The following is a 17,955-nucleotide window of genomic DNA, read 5'->3' as shown; positions in this document are numbered from 1 at the left end:
TTCAGGTAAGGCTTTGCTAGTGGTCAGAAAGGCAAAAAGCCCGCTCCCCGCAGCCAAGGGATGCGTCTGCAGCCGTGGTGCTTTGCTACTCAGCCCTCTAAGCCGTGGGTTCCCCTCTCCCCCTTACCTCTGTTTGCACCATAGCAGGTCGTTGTGTTCGCAGCATCTTTACTGTCTGGAAAATATCTACAACACCCTCATAACGCATTCTTTCCAGGACGATACTCAAGGTGATGAACACTCCGGTCCTGCCCACGCCGGCACTGCAGGAATGGGAGGAAAAAAAGGAAACTGTGCATTACAACGTTCAAATGCTTTCCTAAATGCTGAGGTTATGGTACGGCTGGGCTAACAGCCGTGTCCTATGAACATGGTAGAACTGGAGAGCCTCAGCCAGTCCTCCAGGAGGTAGGACGCAGTAAAACTGCCAGAGCGTGTGACCCGAACAAGTGTTTGAGAGACTGACATAAAAAAACCAATGAAAAGCTTTGGGTAGTGGTAAACAGCATCCAGTGTGAAAAGTATTACTAATATGTAACATCAGGCTTTTAAAATTAAATAATTTGAAGAATGCATTATCCTCTGCTGCCCAGAGGTAGGAAGGTACAATTCTTGCTATCAGCAAGCACAAGCCAGTAGTGTTAGAGGTGCAGAACTGGTACAAAAACATCTCTAATTCTGCAGGTCAAATGTCGATTAACATTGTGGTTCCCATTTCCTTCAGAGTATCGGCATTTCATAGCTCTCCCCTAGATACAAAGGGTCAAAGGCTTTGGGGGCAGTGCCCAGGTCTGAAGGGAGATGACTTTGGTTGGCAGAAGCAACAGCGTTTGGCACCCCCCTCCAGCCACCCGCAAGAAATCTGCCTGCAAAGATGCGGTGGGAAAGGAGGGAGATATCTGCAGGATTTTAATTCCCTCCGCTCTTTTGCATCCTCAGATGAATTACTGTTTCCATTCGCGCATGCCTACCTGCAGTGGACAGAGATGGGGCCGTCCTGGCCAAACTGTTCCTTGGTCTTGTGTACCTGTCCAATGAAATCGATAAAGCCTTCTCCTGATTTTGGCACTCCTTGCTCTGGCCAGTCAGTGAACTGGAACTGACGAACAGTTCGTGACTGACCGTCCTGGGGGAGAAAACAGTAAGATTTAAAACATCCCGCATCTGTGGTACTAAATACAAAAAGGCAAAAAACCCCCGTTGTGTTGCTAGTTCATTAAGGGGCACAAAAAGTTGCGCCAACGTTGTGTTACAATCAAGCGAACATATATATTATATAAATCGATATAATGATGCAGCCGCTCGTGTTGCGATTGACATTTCTGGAGTCAGCTTGTCAGTACAGATCTGCGCTCCTGGCTGAAAGCTCTGACCACTGCAAAGACTGCACAGATGGAGTCTTCAGCAAAGGAACATTCAAGGTGAGGTTACGGCCTCTCTATCAATCTTGAGGAAGAGTTGCTGTAGTGTCAGAATTACAGCTGACAGGAAGATAAATCTTGTTCGACCAGGACTGATGAGGCATCCTCCTTTTCCACCTTGCAAATAGAATTATCAGGTTCTACAATACTGGAACCTCAAAAGCAGAGGACTCTACTTTGAGACCGAGGGTTACATTTGCTAAACAAATTTCAGAAGGTACGGAAACGTTCCTTCGGAGGAGAAATCTGACACTGGATCAAAGATTATTTGAGTGAATGTGCCCCTTCGAATATGAGTAAGGGCAGTTCCTCGTAAAGCCAGAGGAGAAACGTACGGTTCCTGTAGGGTGCCGCGTATCCCTTCCAAGTCTGGGGTTTTTATTAGCTGTTTGGGGAGATACTATTTTCTGCTTTCATCTCAAGTAAGCTCCAAGTAAAACCAAAAGCTTGGTACATCTCTAACAAAGGGACTCACTACTGTCATTAGAAAACTACTTTTAATTTGTAAGAAGATATATTCAAGTACAATCTGTGTTTGTGTGTTCTGTTCCTCATCACAGCTACGCTCTCCTCCACTGATGATAATCCCAGACTTCCACAGAAAAAGTGTTCACATCTCAGTCTTTCTTATGGGAGCCAAACCATGCCAAACCCCCTTTTTTATGTACACCACCTTCCCTAGTGCATGGGTTTGAACCGCCCCACCTATAAACCTCGCAAGCACAGACTGCCCATCGTGCAGCACTTACCCTGGCATCAGTGACCTTGAACTCTCGCAGGATGTACTGAGGCATGTTGTATTCAGCCATGGGATCTACTACAAAGTACTGGTACCGGGCAGAGCGCTCCGCTGGCCAGTACTGATGGCACTTTTCCTGCCAAGGGGAAAGAAAGGTCACTGTTAGCCCTGGTGCCGCAGGCTTCCCGCCATGCTCGTCCTTCACGCGCACTTACCCGACCCATCTCGCGAAGCTTGGTCAACATCACGACAATGGTGGAGTTGTTCTCCCATAGCATCCGCCAGAAGTCTTCAGTGGTCTCTGCCAGCGGCCCTTGAGTAGCGATGTACGCCTTCTGTTGTCTGAAACAGAGCACAAACCCAAGGGGCGGGTCGAGGGGGTGCGGGGAATCGCTTGGGCAGAAGCTTTGGGAAATGCACACAAAGGCTGCCGAGGAGGAGAACAAATGGAAATGCTGGGGAAGAACTTGAACACTGCAAGGTCTGAAGGGGCGGGAGGTGACTTTGGTGCTAATGGCCAAAAAAAAAAAAAAAAAAGGCCAATGGTGAAGCTTTCTCTAAATACCATTTCCAAGGGGTAAATCCAGATTACTCTAGCACGATGCCCTATATGAAGAAGGTGTAACATGCTGCACATCAGATTCTTGTAACCAGAATCCCTGTTTTCTTGAGTAGCACCAAGAATTCAACTGCCAGGCATGGAGATGCCCTAACCCTGCTGCCACAGCCAGGGCCAGGGCTGCTGCACGCACCCACAGGCAAGGAAACGTGCATGTGGGGCTGCTTTCTTCCCTCAGTTAGGGCTCAGCTTTAGCTGGCCGGCCTCTGAGCACACCAGCGGAGGGCTGCAGCTCCTAGGGCTGGAGCACGTGGCACGTATAGCCTGTGGGAAGCTGTCAGAACGGCAACATCCCCAAAAGTAATAAAAAGGCTAATCTGTTTTTAGAAACCTCCCAATAGCAAAATCCACCCCCTCACTGACACTCTATGTTTAGGACCTGCAGCTGGAGAAGGGTTTGGTTTGCTTTAGGGGATAAGTAATTTTAAGACCACAGAGAATAAAGCTTATCAGAAGTCCGTATTTGAGTCTATGTGTGGGTTGCTGGCCATCAGCAAGAGGGAATTTCCCTCTAGCATCGCACCACTGCGTGCGGTACAGCTAGGTGAGGGGACAGAACAACAGACTACCTGTGTTAAGACCTAGTCCATCCCTTAGTACTTCTGCGTCCTCAGACTCATATGCAGAAACTCCCTGAGCGCGGCGGGGCAGCGAGGTGCTGTTTACCTGTAGCCATCGATAAAGCTGGCATTGATGTAGTCTGACCCTTCCACTCCTCTGATGGGCTGAAGGCAGACCCGCGTGGTCTCGTATGGCATGATGTTGACAAGGCGATTCTTGAATTTGTTGCATGGGAGGTTGGCGCTGATGAACCTGGAGGTGTGGGCTTTGGAGTTGGCGAGTCGCTGAAGGCAAAAGCAGAGTTACAACTTCTTTTTTTTTTCTGCTTGAGCCCTATGCCAGCCCACTGAACTTGCCCTCCATGTTCCACCACCTTGTTCTGCCTTGTGTGCCCTCCTTTTTTTTTTTTTTTTTTTTTCTCCAGGTGGGGACAGAGTCTGAGACCTTTCCCCCAGGAAAACTTTCAAAGAAAAAAATAAAAAAAGCTTAAAAACCCAATCTAAAAAGTGAGCAAATTCAATCTGGATTTGAAATGACCAGACAAGCCTCCTGCAGCGGCAGGTAGGTCTCCCCAGGGAACTGTGGCAGTGTAAGTCAGAAAAGTAATTACTTCTCTAACATGGGACCAAAAAGTTCCCATCAGCCTTATAGAGGATCCCCGTCTGCTACGCATGAGTGCCAGCACAGCAAAGCTCCTGTGAGGAACACAGAGCCTTCCCCAGTGACTGCCGTCCCCATTCAAGCGTCTGCCGTTACCTTGAACTCCAGCTCCATGCCTGTCACGTGCTCTCCGACTTCAATCTGTGCCAGTTTCTGGATGTAGGTGTAGAGGTTCCTAGCTGGGACCTCTGTGTTGCCGCAAGCAACAGCCTCAAGCAAGGCATCGTGTATAAAGCTGTACTGGTCTTCTGTCTGTACCATGTAGTTGCGCTGTGACCTCATGAGGGTGACGTGCCCATAAATGTCCACCGTCTTCTCATGTTTTATCCTCTCTAGCATGGCGTCGATCACAATGAAGCAGCCGGTCCGTCCAACACCCGCACTGGAAAGAAAAGGGGAAAAAAAATGAAGTGATGGACTATTCTGCCACTGAAGGAGGACATTCCCGAAGGATGTTTCCACTGCCACAACCAGCAGTAACCACAGGGTAGAAACAGATGCACAAGGCCGAGAGTGAACAACAAATGCACCCAGCGACTGGGAAGGAACCAAGGCCTTGTGAACACAGCTACTGACGGACCGAGGCAAAGGAGATCCTGGCCAACGAGCCAAATGTGTGGGTCCAGCCATTTCGTGAATTTTGTTATATTAAAGGAACGTGCCTAATCGAACTGGTGCTGCTGAGTGCTACTGCCCACTGACCTCGTGTTGCTCTTGATTGTGTTGGGGGGTTTGGGACAGTTCTGCAGTGTGCAGAGGAGGACAGTGGTGACACCAAAGTCACTGCTGCTCTAGTGTGTGAGCACAGTGCTGCACTGGGGCCAGTAAAGCCTGCACTGGAACCTAAAGCTGTTTATCTGAGCCCCACCTGGGCCAGTGCTGCCACAATGGCAGGGAGAGGCTCCTGGATCAGAGCCAGCGGATGCAAAGGTCCCCGCATCTTCTGTGCCCGTCTGTACGCAGAAGTACTCAGGCTTAGACCCAAAGAGTTGGCAACACGCAGAGGTTTGCTTCAAGTCTTAGCTCAGTTTAGCAAAACCTTTCACAACCATGTTTGGTCTGATGTCACCTGAGGACAGGACAGAAGATGAAAAGTTGCCTCTGGTGATGTGCCTATTGCCCCTCCATACTGCTCTGCCCCGTTCCTCCTGCCTCTTCATCTGTGGCACCCCCGGGATGAGAGCTCTCCTGGCAGACACACAATTACGACGATTCTAGGTAGGGGGCTCTAGGCTTGAACAAAAGGCTGGCACGATCTAAGGGCTTAAAAAGCACATTTAATCACTCAGATCTTTCAGCAGCTGAGAAACTACTGATGTTGTAATGAGTAACATGCGTCACCTCTTTTCCTAAATGTTTTTGTGCATTGAGGTAACACCAAACTTGCGTGTAATGGCATTTGTCAATCAGCAGGGGTCTGTGGGTCTATGCATTTGCCACTGCTAATAAAGGGTTTCCTTTTCCTATTCCAGTGCAGTCCCTTTTTTCATAAAGCCCCCTTGATCTCTTTTAATTAGACTGCCTAACACCTGAACCAAGCAGGTGACCGGAGCTTTGGCACGAATTTAGCAGCTGATCTGGGAGCCAGTTCCTGCACGTTGTGAGCTGACAGCTCTCTTTATTCATCTTCTGAGAGGTGCACGATAATTGCCATCTGCAAGGTTAGTGATAAGTTGCCCACTCACAAAGACTGTTTAAATGGCATCCTCTAGGAGAGGCAGGATTAGCTTCCCCCAGCAGCCTGTAAAATTCAGATGTCTCTCCTCAGTGCTGAGGGACCTGCAGGCTCCTCCACACCCTCCTGAGGAATGCAGGGATTTATCTAAGTTGAAGCTGCAAGCGTTCCTCGTTGGGTTGTAAATTGAATTAGGGAACGCTACCTGCCCATAGGGGCCTTCCGTTTGTCCGTATCAGAGTGGCTGCAGCACTCAAATAACTCCCTCTTTCAATCGCTGTCAGCTCTCCCTTGGACAGCTGAGGCGACTCTGCCTCCCAAACACCCAATGCAGCAGCACCAAGCCGCTTCCTCGGTCACCCTCCATCTTCCTCCTTTCCTGCTGTGACAAGAGACAACCCCTACACACAAAACCAGACGCTGCTACAGGACAGGGTGCTTCCTGTTGCTAACAAGGTCTGAGTGATTTGGTGCAAACTAAACCACTCATCATCTCAGGAAACTGCGCTCAATGAAAACCCAAGTATCCTCCTCAGATACTGGCTGGGAATCCACTTTACAGGAGAGCTCTCGCCTGCTGGACACTCGCTAGGAGACTGTACACATCTCCTTGGTGCAAATCAACATCCCGAACTTCTGCCTCGCTTGCGGATGGCCCCATGCAAGAGTTAGGTGAAGGAAATCCGTACCTGCAGTGCACCACAATGGGACCAGCATCAGGGGGGTTGCAGGTTTTCACCCGTCTCAGAAAAGCCAGGAATGGAGTGGGGTACTCAGGTACACCGTGGTCAGGCCACGCTGTGAACTGGAACTGGCGGACCTCCCGCTTCTCACTGGAGCCATTCTGCAAAAACGAAAGGGCACCAAGAGCAATGTGAGGTACCAGCAACACTGCCATACCCTGCCCGTGCTGTGTACGGAGCGCGTGCTGTAGCCCATCACCGGGGAAAAAACAGGAGCGGGAGAAAGGTTACCTTATGAAGGGAGAACGTTCGAACGCAGAATGTGGCCAATTCAATGGTATCCAGTAACGTCACTTGAATCATTCCATAGGTGTCTGTACCTCGGCCTGGCCAGTACTGGTCACATTTTATCTGGAAGACAGGAGGCATTGCTCAATGCTGGAACAAACCCTACGCAGGAGAAGCTCGTTCTAGAACTGCCCTGATGTCGTTACAGGTGAAGCTGGCCAGGTCGCAAAGGGGAGGGAAGGTGCAAGAAATGTCTTTCCAGAGCACCAGGACAGGGACGGACCGGCATGAAAAGCTCCTGCTGACTAAGCACAGGCTTTGATGCACCACATCAATCATGTAGACAATAGACTGGAATGATCCTGAAGATTAGAGCGAATGTACTGGGGCTTGTTAAACAAGAGAACTGAATGTGAAACTTGCCACATGATTAACTCCGAGACAGACCTACAAAGCATGCAGTGGGATTGAGCGTCCTCTTGGAGTTGCAAAGGAGGCTGCAGCTTTCCAGGGTGAATGGTTTGTTTTTTTTAAAAGCAATGAATCACTGAACTTTCAGGGTGCTGGCAAAGCAGGCAGAAATCCCCCACTGACATCAATGTGGGCTGCAGATCAAAGGGATTTGCTGTTCCCCAACCCTACCCTCCAGTCCCCCAGGATTATGACTAACTAGTCATCCCTCTCCTGCATCTTACCCGTGATTTCTCCTCCAGCTTAGTCATCATAACAATAGTAGCTGAACGCTGCTCCCACACCATCCTCCAAAAGTCTCCAAAGGTCTCTGGCAGCGGCCCCTGCGTGGCAATGTAGGCATTCTGCTTCCGGTAGCCATCGATGTAGTTGGCGTTGATGTAATCGCTGCCCACAATTCCTGTATTAAATCAGCAAAAGCAAGTTAGTGGATTGTGCAGGACTTTACATAGTTGGAAGCATGAGGAGATCTTTGCAGGAATGCTGTTAGAGATAATTCCTCTGCAAAACCACCAAAGCCTTTGTGGTGGGTTAGAATCACAGCTGGGAGTAACAGGCTCTTTGCAAGTTCTTCCCAGCTAAAGCTCCTGCCTCCAGGGTCTGCATTGCAGGGAGACAAATAACTTCTTGCAAAAGATATTAAAGAGACCAAATATCAAGCCTTGAAACCATAGTCTTCTTACCAGTGTTGCCAACAGGAGCAAAAGTCCTGGCCTAAGGCTCTTGCTTCACTGGTCTCAAACAGGAGAAACCCAAGTCCTTGTCCCAGAATGCCCAGAGTCTGGGCAGCACCTGCACCTGGTCGATGCACTGCGCAGCCCACAGTCTAACCCCAGGCAGCGAGCTGCAGCTGGACAAAGTAAGGAATAAAACCAGGCTTGATTCAGCCAGTAAAGGCTTTGAAATTACAGGCTTTGACTTGCTTTAAATTGTCCGCTGTCATTTTTAGGAGTGGGTTTTTCTTCCTATTCACATGAGTTACAGGCTATTGAGTTACAGCTGCTTGCCTGTGTCCTTGCCTGAGGGGTTTGATATGAGTGGCAGGAGGTACTGCCAGAGTGAAGAGGGTGATTGGGACATGGCAGGAGAAAACTGCTCTGAAGTTAAAATGGACACTGGCAAGTGCTGATGTTCAGGTTCAGCTTTAGAGCCTCTGAGATTGGCACGGAGGATCCACACTGTTTGGTGATTTGGCCCATTCCTAATTACAGCAGAGCAGCTGGCAAGGTTGGCAGGTTTCTGCTAACCTATGATTAACTCGGTACAGAACGCTTAACTCCTGTCTCAAGGGGGAGCCAAGGGTGGGGAGCAGAACCAATATGAAATTGGGTTGCTAGTCCTCATCCTGCTGTAGCAAGAGACATTGCTGCTTCTGTTGGCAAGGTGCAATCCACGCTGAATTGCCTGCCAGTCCTCAAGGGTACTCGGTAATTTCAGCTGCTGGTAGAAATGGCTTTTGATTAAATTTCTGGAGGGTTCCCTGCCCCCATTCCTTCCCAATCTGAAATTTCAGGAGGGAAGGCGGCTGTGCAGCAGCAGCAGGAACGTGATCAAGGCTGAGTTTCCGGAATTAATCTCCTCTCCAGCCCCCTCGGGTCCACTCGGTAATTTAAAATGGTGGCCATGAGCTCCTGCAATGTTTTGCTGTGTGACAGGCCCAGTTACAGAGAAGTCACGGAATTAAAGCCACTACTTCTTCCTGACCAAGCAGACGGTGACAATCTGCAGCCTTGACAAATCCAAATTTAAAACAAAGAGAAAGCAACAACTAATTTCTCCAACTCCTTTCATCTTCCAGCCCTCAGCATAAAATACAGCCTGGTAGGAAGAAACACACCGGCCAAGGCATGTCAGAACCTCTCAGATGCTTGAAAATTAAACCTTGGCCTGTCCTACTTGCCCCATCGGTCCCTCACGATGGCACCTGGGCAGAGTCAGGACTGCTGCCTGCCTCCAGCCCCGTGCTTCTGCTTTCCTAAGAGCTGAGACCAGCCCAAAGCAGCCTTCATTCCTACACTTGTGTCCTTCTCTTTTCCCTTGAATGACAAGGCAACTTTTAAGACTTTGCTTTCCTTGGCTCATACAATATTAATCTCAGATATAAAACAAGCCAGAACACAGTCATCTTCACAATGAGAAATGTTGAAAATCCTCTAATGGGAGACAAGACCAATCCAGATTTGTGCAGCTTTTTGGCAAATCACCGCAATCTGTTGTTACCCCAGGAACAGCTCTTCCACTTCCCTACGTCCCTCGGAGTTACCTCAGCAGAGGGAGATTATTCTAGCAATTCCCTTCTCACGAAGGCTTCTGAATTAACCTTTACATTCACCAGGGGGTTATTAGGACATCCCCTATGCTCTCTGCTCAGATGATCAGCTCTTGGCAACGCAAGACCGGCCTTAAATACTTTATCTGTACAGCACAGCCACACACAACCTGACACGACGGAACTCGAACATTATCTCGGCAGCAGCAACCAAAGCAGGTGCCCTGTTAAACTCCATCTCTTCTCCACCAAAAGCCCCTCTTATCCTAGCGTGCACCAGAGCAACTCTGTTAAGAGCCACGAGTTGTGAGATTTAATGTAAATTTTCTGACTGCACCATCACTCACATTAGAAGCTCAGGAAACAATTTATGACCTACCAGGCTAACACTAACCCCTTCTTATTCTTAGCCTTTTAGGGGCCAGGACTGCAGCAAGAGCTGCATATCAAGTAATCTTTACGTCTGTACAACTCAGCAGCCACATCTTTGCTATGTTGCTGACACTCACATTTGTAGAATTAGCCCTGTGCTTACTTCTCATTCATCCGCTGTACAGATACACTCCACATGCATTGCCACCCACTGCCCTGTTCCCGCTCTCTCTAAAGCACTATGTGGTCTGAATTCTTCAGAATTCAGTCAGAAATGTATCGAGCAGGGATCTCCAAGTAAAGGGAAGATAGGTTCTTGATAAACCAGCCCTTGAAATGAGAGACTGCAGCTCCAGGGAACATGCCAGTCATCAGAAGTTAACAAATGTGTGGTTTACGAAGGCATCTCCTGCTTGCTAACTCCCAGGGAGATGCTAAGAGAAGAATATAAATAGAGGGTAACAGGGAAGGGAGAAGAGCATGGGCAATACGTTTCCCTGCAGCAACTTCAGCCTAGCACTGACACGTAGGAGTAGAGATGCTACAGTACCTTCAATGGGCAGCAGGATGACGCGCGAGTGGTCGTAAGCAATCACGTTCGCATAACGGTTTTTGGGCTTGTTCACTTCGAGGTTGGAGTGCTCCCAGGTGAATTGCTGGCCAGGGTCAATGGACTGGAGGAATGGGGAAAGAAAACAGAAGAGTCAGAGAGGAAAAAAGCAGCAAATCAAGCTCCGAATACCTTGTTCCACATGGGACAGATCACGGCTCTGAAGATCTAGCTGAGGAATGCAGCATTCACCATTTGCTTCCCTCAAGAACTGATCTTGGCTGTGGAAAAGCCCCAGCCCAGTGGCACAGCGTGCTCAGGTCCCGTCTCCCCAGAGCGATACCTGAGACAATTCCCCCTGTGGCACGATGCAGTGCAACCCGGCGGCAAAAGCATCGGTGCCATTTCAGGCTGCAATACAGAGGCCTTGGCTCGCACTTCTGCCGAGGCTGCACTGCATTCGCTACAGCCCTGCGTTACTGACGCTGATAAACAGCCGGCAATTGGGAGAGAACAGGAACAATCACATCAGGACGTATTTATGAAATGATGAAGAGGCTAAATCTGTGCATGGTTAAACTAAACAACAATTAAGAAGGCATAAATATACCAGCGTCTTGGTGAGTACTACTACCTGGAGAAGATGATATTTAAGCTAGGACAAGGTTTATAACCATGTGCGCAAGCAGGACATGAAACATCAGGGAAAAACCTTGCTGTCATGGGCAGCAGGAGGGGACTGGGCTGCTCCATGAAGAGCAGGGACGGCGTGACCTGGCCCCACACAGACTCAGCGCCGAAGGTCTCCCAGGCGCGAAGGGGGCAGAAAGCACCAGGGGGGGAGTCTGGCAGGGGCAGGCTCCGCAGGGCGGGAGCAGGGCAGCTCCCCGGACAGAGAGGGTACGGACCCTGGCCCTAAGAAACTGAATCAACGTGGTGTTTTCCTAGAAGGGATGAAGGAGTAAACAATGAAATGCACTGGAGAGAAAAATCCTCTCTGCCTGTCCTGGTAATTTATGCCAGGTTTGGTGGTTGGTTTTTTTTCTTCCTAACGTCCAGCTGTCCCAGATATGGAAATTAGGTTAATTACGTTTACCTCTAAATCCTCAGCCAGAGAATTAAATAAAACAAGGGCTTAATTCCTTCATCATTTTGCAGAGCCCTAGGGGTTTGCCTCAATTGGAGGCTTGGCAGGAGCATGCTGAGCTGTGGTTCCCGCTGTTCGCTCTCCCTCTCCCTGCCTGCCGCTCCCAGCCGGTGGGGACAGGGTCCCGCACACGCCTGCCTGGATTCGGCCCTTTGAGCCCGCAGAAGTCAGCCCTTGCCAGGCACCCGCTCCCGCTGCCCTCCCCTGCCTCTGCCGGCCCCAGAGCACCTCAGCACAGCTCAGCTCTGGCAGTCGTGGCAACACTGGCGCAAAACCACCCGACGCAAACGTCCCCTTGCACTCTCGCTGCGGACCATTTCTAACTAATGGGTATTTATACTGTTGTAATGTGTCTGTCTGCTCTCTATCCCTCTAATCTCGCCTTGCATTCATTTCATTAGCGATGTTTGTTTAGCTCTGGCTCTCCCACTAGAGGAGGTTGTGCTGGAACAAAGCCAGGGCACTTGGGATATTGCATTATGCAAATCAGCCTTTGAAATCTGGACAGAGCATATTAACAGGCTGCTGCTCCCCCCGCGCCCCAGCGCAGGGTGCAAGACCCCAGCAGAGCGAATGCGCCTTCTCCAATGCGCAACCCCCCCTCCGGGGGTGCGGAGCTGCGAGCACAGAGCCGCTTCACGCATGCTGATGTTTGCAAGCCAGACCGGGAGAAAGCATTCCAGAACCAGTCCTTTGTTCAGAAAATATCCCCTCGCTCTCTGCCTGCAAACAGAACTAGGCAGTCTAGACTAGTTATTAGTCTAAAAATATTGGGGCATTTTATGTCTTTGAACAACAACAACAAAAATTCAGTCATATGTTCAATCTGCAATGAAAGCAACCCACATATCGATGGCCCCGGCAGGACCGGGCGTTTGCACTGGAATTTAACCAGTGCTGACGCAGCCACAACCCCGTGCGCGGACAGGAGCAGGTTTGTGCAAGCACACAGCCCTTCCCTGTCTGGCGACACGGATGCCGTGCTACGTAGCGGCAGTGGTAGCGTGGGGGCTATGATGCTCTTCGCCTTCCCCCCTCAGTCTGCCTTGGGACTGGCCTGACCTGTCAGCCCCGGCAAGGGGGGAATTTCACAGTCCGGGATAGTCATTTGAAATGCAAGTCCAGCAGCCGCAGCTCGTCGCCTGCTGGAGCCCGTTTGAGTAACCAAACGTTAGCAGGAAGGAGAAAAAAAGAGCACAAAACCCCCAGACAAGACAAGAAAGGCACAAATCCTCTTGTTCTTTCAGCTTTAGCTCTGTGGCTGCTGATCATGTCAGCTGTGGAGGACTTACTGTTCACCTCGCCTGACTTCAGCTGTCTAAAACTGGGCATCACATTCCTTGGTTTGGTCCTCTCCACCTTCAGCAGCGAGACACAAGACCCCCGAGGACAACACCCCATCCTATCTGTCCGGCAGTCAGCTTCCAGAAACGCGTCCCCCTTCACCAAGGGAGCTCAGACCCTGCCCAAGATGCCCGCTCTTTGGACAGGAATGGCTCATGAACCAAGCCTCCTTCTTTTCTATGATCTGGAATTGAACCTAGCAAAATACTGAGCAAGTACTTAATTTTAAATACATAAATAGCTTTTTTATTTCAACTACCCAGATCCTTAAAATGCAGCTATGTTTATTTGGATGAGGGCTTGTCTGAATTTCCTAATTCCCTGGCTCTGCAAACCCATGCACAGCACTCACTCTTGCTCATACCTCATACTCTTGGGACAATTTCAGGTTATCATTAGCTTTGAGATGCTCTGTGTGTTCAGCCAGCTCGGAAACGGGGATTGGTGGGTGGCTGAGCATACCTAAAAGACAAGACAGCAGGAAAAGAATCTCATTTAATAATAACTAAAATTCACGACTGTTGCACATTTTAGAAGAAAGAAGAAACAAGAAAAGAAAAAAATTACAATGTAAGATCTGCAATGAAAGTAGGGAGGTTAGAAGAGAAGAATTCAGGGCTCGAAATTGTGTCCTTGGAAGTAAAAAATAAAAATCAAGGAAATCAAAAAACCAGTAAAATGAGAGTGTTCCCGTGATGGCCCCATTTTCAATGTGTAAATCAGAGCAAAATAAAAAGGAAAATCCGAAGAGCAGATGCATGTTAGCGATTCCAATAGTGGACTTAAAATGAGCAAACGCTGCCAGAGGAACCTACGCAGCAAATGTTACAGCACCCGCAATGATCATAAACAAACTCCAACACAAAAGAAGGGAAGGGGCAGGGATCCAGCCAACCATGGTGATGTGGGGCAGGGGAAGGGAATGCAGATGGGGGGAAGCAGGGGAGGCTTTTCAGGAATTGTCCTTTGCACAACATTGGCTCTGTCAGCTTCTTGGTGAGCTCATGGAGCTTCAAGAGTGCAACCAGGTACGGAAACGTCAAGCACTGGCTCCTCTTCCCGCTCATGGCCGGTGGATGATGTTCCTTCTAGAGCACGGCCCACAGATGGCCAGCACCGCTCTGTCCTCGCCCTCCCTTTTCCACCTGCGGGGCAGGCTGTGCCGACCCCGTCGCAGCCTCTGCTGGGGAGGTTGTTACCTTTTGCGATGGAGAGGCAAAAAATCCTTCCTGCCCCTTCTCAGTCTGGGGGATGGGAAACAATTTGCTGGGGAGACCGATGCCTCGTGACCCTGGTTCACCTGCTACCCTCGCAATTCTCACCAACACTTAGTTGTGCTTGTATTGAGGCAGACAGAACTGCCAGAGAACAGACTCGATCTTCTCTGAGATGTACTGGTAGTAGGAGGGCCACGCTGCATCAGACTGAAGGCACATCTCAGCCACGAACGGGGCTGAGCAGCGAAGGCAGGCTTGGTTTTCAGTCTGAAGTGTGATTTGCACACGTTGCTCTGAGAGGGGCAGCTGGAGCTCTGGAAAGAGCAGGGATCCTTCCCGTCCTATCGTCTCAAATAGCTAGGTTACAAATCAAGGTGGAAAAGCGCTCCGTGCTTTGCTCATCTGCATTGGATTATGTTTTTCCAAAGGCTTCCCATGCTGTCTGCCAGCCGATCCCGCTATGAATGACCGTGGACAGGCAAGGACAGCAGCATGCTGAGAAGCCCTGGTCAGTGCCCCCAATGAGAAGGACAGGAGTGGAGAAGAGATGGAAGCCAGGGAGAATTTCGAGCCCCGTGGGTGTTGGTGTGTGACAAAGCAGCGGCGGTGGCAGCAGCATGGTCAGATACTCTGAAAACTCAGCACAGAGATGGCAAAGCAAGCATGACATCCTCAGTTTTACAGTGACTTCTAGAGAGATGCTGCCTCCCCCAGGCCTGGGGACAGGACGAGTCTGCCACAGAGTGGGGATCTGAGCCACCACTCCAACAGGTTTCTCCTAAGCTAACTAGACATCTACTTTCAGCACAAGGAAGTCTGGCTGAAAATAGAAGCGGGGGGAATAGACCAAAGAAGCTCACAAAAATAACCCCGAAGTATTCTGGAGGCTGCGCTGGCTCCATTTTACTCTGGTGAGGATCAAGGCAGAAAGTCTCTCCCAGCTCATGAAGGACAAGCTCCTAGTTAGGGTCTTGCTGTCCTGTAGTCCTGTAGCACCTGGAGAAGGATTTCTCCTTTGCTTCCCGCCCTGGACTGGAAGGTGGCTGCCATCTACCCCAGTACCACAGCACCAGATGCAGACTGGGGGTGTTCAGAGGAACTGGTCCTCTCTCCGCCCATGTGGGATGGGAAGGCCACACTGGCTGAGATGCCCAAGATCAGAGACCAAACCAAGTGAATATTATAAACACTTTTCTCAACGCCTGTCCTCGGGCCTCTGAAAGAAAGGGCTGAACATACCTTGAGCCGTAGCTTAAGAGCAAAGCTGAGCCCTACTCAGAACAACTTCTGGCAACTCAGTAAGCTGTCTCCAGGTCTCTGCAGGTCACCCCCTCACTGACTTCTTCCCACCTGGGCTGGGAGGCAGCCAGGCAGCTCTCGGCCCAGCTGCCACCACCTGACTCTGCTGCAAAAACCTCGAGATATTTGCAGAAGTGTGCTTAGAAACACAGTGCCGTAAATGAAATCCCAAATGATGAACATGTAGGTTAAAAGGAAAAAAATAACCATCAGAAAACCCAGTAATAACGAGCAAGCAAGAAAAAAAACCCCAGATTCTCTTTGGCTTAGAAGTCATGGAGCAATATGCGTCATTCCCTCTGAGCAAGTGGGCTGCATGGGAGAGGCCCACTGTGCCAATCTGGAACGAGAAGTCACATTCCCCTTGAAGGCATTTGACAAGTTTCCTTCGTAAAAGCTCCAGGAAAAATCCTCAGTGTGACCAGCTCCTGAACAGCAGCTCTGTCTCCTTGCTGGGGAACATCCCGCCCTCACCTCCACCCCGCTGCAAACAGACACTGGCTGAGAGCACATGGGAACTTGCCTTGTTTTGCTGCTGTTAAAGACAGAAATCTCCTTGTCAGATCAATTTCTAGGGCCCTTTATAATAAAAGAAGACCAGAAACCTCTGCGGCGATAAACACTTTCCTGGTCAAAATGCCAAGTGCATCGGGGTTCCCATTAAGATCCAGGAGGAGTTTGATATTAAATGAGCCAGGAGCGGTACTTCCCAGCGGTACCAGCCGGCACTGCTGCGTCAGCTGCAGCAGCTCCTCTTTTGTCTGCTTTAATTCAATAACTCTTATTTAGACATGAGGGGAAATGGCTCGCAGGTTCCTCTGCTCAGCGGCCTCCTGGCTACCTGGGGGGCTGCCACCCAGGGAGACCTCCCGCAGCGGCAAGGGTGGCAGAGGGAACGCTGCCGTGGGCTGAGGCTCAGCCAGGGATCAGCGTGGCTTGAAAAATACCCACACGAAGCCCCTCTGTTACACTAGGGGAGGTGGCAGGTGGACTGGGACAGTATTGACAGGGGTATTCAATACCAGAGAGACCAATATTTGCATTAAACTATTCAGAAAAGTGTCCCAGCCCTCACATCTTTGAGCACAATCACAGCATTTGTGATTCTTCACATTTGTCAGCTAAAAATCTCACATCTACTTCCCTGCCCAGCATTAAAAAAAAAAAATCAAACCCAAAACCCACCCAGCAAAGCTGGGATCTTGGCTTCTAATGGGGATGAAGTCTTTTAGAGCCAGTCTCATCTAACATTTCAATCACTTGAATCTCTCTAATCTTATCACAAAAGACTTGATTCTCTGTGCACCAGCCAACTCGCCAGAAACGTCACCGTAACATCTGTTACATGGGCCAGAACCCATTTATCCTTGCAAAATCGCCGCGGCTGGATGGCACTCCGCATGAAACCCAGGGGGTGTGGAGGACCATGGAGAGGCCTCTGGGCTTTGTGCTCCTGGAACAAGCTGATGCCAAGGAACCGACACCTGCCACAGATGGGCAATGGCCCTTTTCCTCGACTGACATGAAAAGGTGCCTGTGCGGCTCTCTCCAAAGAGTGCAGGGATCGTCAGCTGCAGCTCCGGTTTTCTCTTTCCCCACGTTATGAAGCAATGAACACAAAAACACAGGCACGCACACATACAACGCTCACACACCGGTGCACAAAAGATCGCTTTCTGCCCGTGAATAAGTACGAGGGACATTTAGCCAAGCTTCAGAAATGAAACATGTTCGACAACGGGGAGAAAAGGAAGCCTTGAAACCTAGGTCTTTCTCTTGAGACAGCAAAAGAGACACAGAAGGACGGACAGTGTCCCGTGCTGCTACCGGGGGCTCTATTCTGCTGCTGCTGCTACTACCCTTGTCTTGCAAAAGGCCTGTTAGTTGATACTGTAAAACTGGAAGCGCAGTTCAGACAAACAGATGGCACAGAAAAGGGATGAGATGGGCAAACACTGCAGGAATACAGCGAATTCGGAAAAAAAAAACCCAAAACATAACAGGAACGAAACAGAATTGGAAAGGAAAGAGACAGAAGAGAAAAAATAATAATGGGGGGGGAAATGAAACCAACAGGAACAAAAACACACAGGAACTAACTTTCAAAGTCAAACTCAGGGTCACTGAGAGGGCTGCTCAGACCAGAATCTGCAGAAAACAGTAAAAAAAAAAATAAATAAAATATACACTTTTTTAAAAATTTCATGCTAATAAAAAAACAAAAACCAACATAAATCTAAAGAGGAAAAGAAAGTTATTTTTTGTGCTGATTAGGCTAGGACAGGATACCTAAGATGTGCTACGCTTTTCCCTCTCCGAGCTGCACAGATGCTCACGCATGCTCCCATTCCCAGGTCCCCCCTCTGTTTTGCTGCTGGGGAGAGGATAGAGACTCTCTGCTTGCTGGACCCCACGTCATCTGGCTGGAGAAGAGCCTACAGGCCCTCTTCTAAACCACAATATATTTAATTCAAATGGCTTTAATTCAGACAGCACCTATGGAGTCTTCCCCTGCAAACTGCACCACAATCTCCCCATCATCACCAACACACTTCAAGCTCTGCTTTTCCATCCATTTCCATTTTCACCCAACTGTTTGCAAAATTCTGGGGGAGGCAGGTGACCAACTCTCCCAAAGCC

At 49.5% G+C, this 17,955-nt stretch overlaps 1 protein-coding gene across 12 annotated transcripts in view; it reads right to left on the bottom strand.

Moving 5' to 3' along the window:
• PTPRS (protein tyrosine phosphatase receptor type S) overlaps positions 1-17,955 on the bottom strand; it is a 163,325-nt gene that overhangs the window by 1,764 nt on the left and 143,606 nt on the right. For 7 of the 12 annotated variants that reach the window (XM_087768953.1, XM_087768955.1, XM_087768956.1 and 4 more), the window contains 12 exons: positions 17,416-17,463; positions 13,164-13,261; positions 10,309-10,432; positions 7,342-7,517; positions 6,650-6,769; positions 6,365-6,519; positions 4,097-4,382; positions 3,446-3,624; positions 2,376-2,502; positions 2,171-2,296; positions 972-1,126; positions 128-263 (listed from right to left, as the gene is read on the bottom strand). In XM_087768953.1, coding sequence (XP_087625079.1) covers positions 128-263; positions 972-1,126; positions 2,171-2,296; positions 2,376-2,502; positions 3,446-3,624; positions 4,097-4,382; positions 6,365-6,519; positions 6,650-6,769; positions 7,342-7,517; positions 10,309-10,432; positions 13,164-13,261; positions 17,416-17,463 — 1,730 coding nt within the window. The remainder of the gene's footprint in view (positions 1-127; positions 264-971; positions 1,127-2,170; positions 2,297-2,375; positions 2,503-3,445; positions 3,625-4,096; positions 4,383-6,364; positions 6,520-6,649; positions 6,770-7,341; positions 7,518-10,308; positions 10,433-13,163; positions 13,262-17,415; positions 17,464-17,955) is intronic. The other 5 variants (XM_087768959.1, XM_087768960.1, XM_087768961.1 and 2 more) reach the window with 1 other exon arrangement.

Source organism: Nipponia nippon, unplaced genomic scaffold, assembly GCF_047370975.1.
Source record: "Nipponia nippon isolate SJK-2023a ecotype South Korea unplaced genomic scaffold, ASM4737097v1 scaffold_31, whole genome shotgun sequence".
NCBI lineage: Eukaryota > Metazoa > Chordata > Aves > Pelecaniformes > Threskiornithidae > Nipponia > Nipponia nippon.
Note: the sequence above shows the minus strand (reverse complement) of the source record. Positions and strands in the feature narration are given on the sequence as shown.